The 5,044-nt window shown below is 66.9% G+C and overlaps 2 protein-coding genes across 2 annotated transcripts in view; one reads left to right on the top strand and one right to left on the bottom strand.

Moving 5' to 3' along the window:
• Positions 1 to 1,551, top strand: part of MNEG_4455 (E3 ubiquitin-protein ligase RFWD2) — a gene marked incomplete at both ends in the record, with an annotated part of 5,143 nt that extends 3,592 nt beyond the window's left edge. The window contains 2 exons of the mRNA XM_014047068.1: positions 101 to 545; positions 769 to 1,551. Of these exons, the coding sequence (XP_013902522.1) occupies positions 101 to 545; positions 769 to 1,551 (1,228 nt within the window). The remainder of the gene's footprint in view (positions 1 to 100; positions 546 to 768) is intronic.
• Positions 1,552 to 2,429: 878 nt separating this feature from the next.
• MNEG_4454 (hypothetical protein) lies at positions 2,430 to 4,938 on the bottom strand (the record flags this gene model as incomplete). The annotated part of the gene is made up of 9 exons (XM_014047067.1): positions 2,430 to 2,567; positions 3,024 to 3,117; positions 3,393 to 3,454; positions 3,637 to 3,664; positions 3,966 to 4,070; positions 4,228 to 4,257; positions 4,474 to 4,535; positions 4,794 to 4,862; positions 4,927 to 4,938. The coding sequence occupies 9 exons, from the start codon at positions 4,936 to 4,938 to the stop codon at positions 2,430 to 2,432; spliced, it is 600 nt and encodes a 199-aa protein (XP_013902521.1).
• Positions 4,939 to 5,044: the final 106 nt, after the last annotated feature.

Genomic DNA, 5,044 nt, shown 5'->3' with positions numbered 1-5,044 from the left:
TCCCCGGGCAGCAGCGGCTGTCGGCGTTCAGTGAGATGCTTTCGGCGGCCACCCACTTCACGCGCGCGTCGGTCGCCGCCTACGTCCCGCCGGCGAGCAGCTGCGGCGGCGGCGCGCAGGGCGGCGCCGGCGGCTGGTGCTTCCTCTCGAGCCTGGACTTCGACGCCAGCGGCCGCCTGCTCGCCGCCGCCGGCGTGCAGCAGCGCGTGTGCGTGTACGACGCGGCCGCGCTGCTGTCCGCGGCGGCCGCCGAGCGGCGCGGGCGGACGGCGGCCGCGGCCGCGGCTGCGCCGGAGCCGATAATCGACGTGCCCATGAGCTCGAAGCTCAGCTGCCTCGACTTCTGCCCGGATCGTGCGTCCAAGGAAAGGCTGCTCGCCTCGGACTACGGCGGGGCGCTTTGCCTGGTCGACGTGGCTGCGGGCGGCGCGTGCGTGCGGCGGTGGGAGGCGCACAAGCAGCGCGCGTGGAGCGTCGAGTTCGCGCCGGGCAGCTGCGGCGCGACCTGTGCAAGCGGCAGCGACGACCTGACCGTCAAGGTGGGCGTGAGTTTTGGGTCGTGGGGTCGATTGGCGGGTGCCTGCTGCAAATTGAGCCGGCTTACGTCCGCCTTTGTTGAAAGGCGCGGCCCTGCGCCTGCCCGCACCTGTCGCTGCCCCGCAGCCACCGCACCCGCGGTTGTTCCCACGCAGCCCCTGCTCCAAGCAAGCACAACTGCACGACTCCACGCGACCCCTGCCGTACTCCTCTCCCCCCCGCTCCCTGCAGGTCTGGAGCCTGCAGCAGCCGCGCGCCGCGCTGACGCTCGACGTCGGCGCCAACGTGTGCTGCGTCGCGCACCACCCGACCGCGGCCCACACCGTCGCCGTCGGCAGCGCGTCGCACCAGGCGCTGATCTACGACCTGCGGGCGCCGCGCCACCCGCTGGCCACCCTGAGGGGTCACTCGAAGGCGGTGTCCTACGTGCGGTGGCTGTCGGACTGCGAGCTGGTGACGTCGTCGATCGACAGCACGGTCCGACTGTGGCAGTCCGGAGCGGGCGGCGGTGGCGGTGGCGGCAAGGGCGCGGGCGCGTGCGCCCCAGCGGACGGCGCCGCGGCGGCAGCGTCTGGCGACGCGCCTGGCGTCATCGAAGCAATGGATGACGACGCGGCGGGGTGGGCCAGCGCGCGCGTGTTTGCCGGGCACCAGAACCACCGCAACTTTGTTGGGCTGTCTGTCCAGAGTCCGTTTGTGGCGTGCGGCAGCGAGAGCAACGAGGTCTGCGTCTACTACCGCGGCATGAGCAGCCCTATTCTGCAGGTGCCGCTGCAGCCGCCCGCCGGCGGTTTCGGCGGCGGCAGCGGCGGCAGCGGCGGCAGCACCGCCACCACGACCAACGTCAACGGCGGCGGCGGCGGCGCGGGCGGCGGCGGGGCGGGGCCAGCGCACTTTGTGAGTTCGGTGTGCTGGCGCGAGGGTGGCGGCGGCGGCCGCGGCGGCCGTGGCGGCGGCAGCTTGCTGGCGGCGGCAAACAGCTCAGGAGCGATCTGGCTGCTGTCGCTCACGTGACGCGACGCGCGGTGGGCTTGGAGGTTGTGTGCGCCACGGCGGCCGCCGGATGGCGTCGCGTCGGCTGTGCGAGGTTTTCAAGTGTTGGAAACCAGGTATGGAGGCGCTGCTCGGAGATCTGTTTTTGAGGGCAATTTGTTCTGGAGGCACCGCTTTCATAATCTGTGGCTGTGGGACTGCTTCGTCGACTGCTTCGTTGACCGCCGTGCAGCGTGCACCTTTTGTGTTGCCAGCGCCGGCCGCTTCCGAAGCGGCTACCACAGAGGTTTCAAGGTTTCTGTCCGAGGTTGCGAGATCCGAGGTTTGTCCAGATGGCACGGGCTGCCGGCCTTGCGGCTGCCCATGGCAGCAGGCTGTCCGCCTGCGTCTCACTGCTTTTTTTGGAACATTTTGAACAGCGTTGCGCGAGGATCAGCACACCACCATCCCATCCTGTCTTCCTTTCCACATACCATCGTGCGCCGAAAAAGCGCAGTGCACTGGCCAGTGCCGTCACTACCTCACTTAATGGCCGGCCCCGAGAAGAACTATGTTATGAGAGAGTAACAATGAACAGCGACAAATGACAACGCCATGGCTTTTGCGTTGATGCTCAATTGCACTTTCAAGCAGCGGCTTGCTTAAACAGCTCCAGCCTGCGTTCAGTCTTGAGACTTGGTCTTGCGACAGACATAACCAAACAGCCACACACAATACACCAGCGTTCAAACTTGTCAGCAATCCCAAGAGCAAAAGAAATTCGCCGCGCCACATGCTCAACAGAACAGGTCAGCGGGCCTTTGCGCCATGCATCACCCCCTCCATCTCGACTCACGCGCCCAGCCCCTTGCAGGCGCGGCGCCGCCCCCGCCGCCCATATCGGCCGACCCAGGCCGCCTTCACTTGCTGGCGACCGGGAAGGGGTCGCGCTCCGCCACCTGCACCACTGCCTTGCCCACGTTGGCGCCCACAAACAGCTCCCTGAAAGCGGCCCCGATCTTCTCCAGCCCCACTGTCCTGTGTTCGATCACCTTGACCTGCGGAGTTGTTTTGGTTGGGAAGTGTCGAGCAGCTGAGGTTTGAGTGGTGGTGCAGGGAAGGGGGGAAAGCGTGTGGCTGCAGCCAGGGTGGAGGGTGGGGGGCTGGGAGGCAGCGGTCGCGCCGAGGGGCATTGTGGGCGGCGCGATCTGCAGCGGCACGGGGCCGTGGGCCGCGGGCCGCGGGCCGCGGGCGGGCCGCCTGGTGTTTGGCTCGCCAGAGTCGAGGCCCACACGCGCAGGGTCTGTCGCAAGCATCGTCGTGGCGCCTCACCCCCAACCTCTGGTTCCCATCCCTCCCCTCCCTCTCGCGCCTCCCGGGGCATCGCCCTCGCTTGCTGCGGCAGCGCGAACCGCCCCGCCGCCTTCCGGCGCCCCTTGCAGCAACAAACCACACCACCGCCGCCGGCAGGGCGCCGCGCTGTTGCCCCCGACCCTGCGCCTTGCCTCCCTCACCTTGCCGTCCAGGACGTGCTGGGCCATCTCAGCCGCAAACTCCGCTTCCATGCCTTTGGCCAGGGTGGAGACAATGAAGCCCTGCAGCTTGATCCTGCAGGGGACCGGGGTGGCAGCACAGGGGATGGTTGGATACCCTTCGAATTCTGGCAATCAGGGAGGGGCTGACAATGACGGCATACACCAAATCCTTTTGTCTTTGTGATGTTGCAAACTCAGAGAGGAGGACTCCTTGGCACAAGTAGCAAATGTGCACCTAGCAAATCCAGGGGCAGGGCGGTTGCTACAAGCAGCTGATGGTTTAGCGGGGCAGAAGGGGGGGTCCCTGCTTGCAAAGCGCTTGCCGCAGCGTCGAGTCGGATGACTCACTGCTTGCCGATGATGTTGAAGAGGTTCTTCACGCCGTACCGCTCCTCGGGTGCCAGGTCGTACTGCAACGGGTGACAGCGGGTGACAACGGGTGACACGCCAGGGCGGGCACACCAGGGCGTACGCGGCGGATGACACAGTGACGAGGGTGGGTGACGACGCCAGGGCCGTCCTTTGGGCCAGGGTTGCTGCTAGGTGTGGCACACCCAGAAGCCCGCCCATTCGGCCATCCCCGGCCTCTCACCTGGCTGATCATGCCGCATGCCACGATCCTGCAAAGGTGATATTGTTTTGGGGGAGGGGGGGCGCCCGGGGTGGTGCCTTTCAGCGAGAGGCTAAGAGGTGCGAACGGCTGGAGACGGAGGCTGCTCCCAACTAGTAATCAGCGCCGGCAGCTGCCCCATGCACAACACAATCACGTGAGAAAGGGAGCGCGCGCACGCACACACCCACACACCCACCTGCCCGCCCCCCCCCTCCACACACACGCACCCCCGCATACACACACAATCACATACGCACACACTCACACGTGTGAACGCACCCAAAGTTACATCCAGCGCATGCCCTCACCTGGCCAGCGTGTTGGCGGCGTCAAGAACGGCCTCCAGGGTCTCACCCCCCACGTTCTCAAAGTAGATGTCAATGCCGTCGGGGCAGTGCTCCGCCAGCGCCTTCCTGGCAGGCGCGCACGCGCCGAAAGGTGCAGCGCCCAAACGCGTGAGAAGCGCCGAGCGCATAGGTTGCGGAACAAAGGGGTGCTCTGGGGCAAGGACGAGGTCTAGGTCTAGGTCTAGAGGGTGTTGCTGGCTGCCCGGGCCTGCTGCAAGCTTACCCAAGCACAGGGATGGGGGGCGTGACCGGCCTGTGGGTGGCCCCAGACAGTAAATCAAGCGCTCCATCGGCGTCATCCGCCCCTGGCCAGATCCAACGCCTTGCCTTTCCAAACCCCCAGATAGTCGATGGCCCTGGGCGCAAAAACCTGATTAGTGGGTCAACCCTCCATTCTGGGGGGACCCCCTGTATCCAGACCAGGCGTCCCCGTGACTGGGGCTGACTGTTCATCTACCCGAGCCCCCACCTGATTGGGACCTCTTTGTGGTTCCAGGCCGCGTCAAAGCCCAGGTCCCGCAGCAGAGCCACCTGCAAAGTGGGGCGCAGGGGAGGGGGGGTTGCAGGCGGCTCGACGGCATGGTCAGGCAGGCACCCCAAGGCTGGCGATGAGCGGGCGGGGCTGGTCGATCCGATGACCGTGCAGCGCCCGCCTGGCGGCGTGAAACCGCACCCGGGGCGGGCGCCGCAGGAGGCGCAGCGCCGGCCGTCCCACTCCAGACGAGCGGGGCGCATAGCCGTGGCCCACGGTCGACGCAGCACGCCCCTCCAGAATGCCCCTGGTCCCACCTTGTCAGCGGAGCCGGCCGACCCCACCACCCTGCAGCCGTACACGTTCTTCAGCAGCTGCCCCACCACCTGCAAAGCGCCGCATTGCGGGGTCAGGTCAAGAGGGACCAGCAAAAATTCAATCGTCCGGGACTGGACAGCTCATCGCGCGACCACGGGGCGCGTACCCAAGCGATACAAGCCGCCTTCGAACCGCACAAGCGCCAGAAACGCTCCTGGCCATCCCGAGCCCACCCCGCACGCCCCACCCC

This window comes from Monoraphidium neglectum, assembly GCF_000611645.1.
Source record: "Monoraphidium neglectum strain SAG 48.87 unplaced genomic scaffold scaffold00619, whole genome shotgun sequence".
Classification (NCBI taxonomy): domain Eukaryota; kingdom Viridiplantae; phylum Chlorophyta; class Chlorophyceae; order Sphaeropleales; family Selenastraceae; genus Monoraphidium; species Monoraphidium neglectum.
The sequence above is the reverse complement of the archived record's forward strand: the minus strand, read 5'-3'. Positions and strand labels throughout refer to the sequence as shown.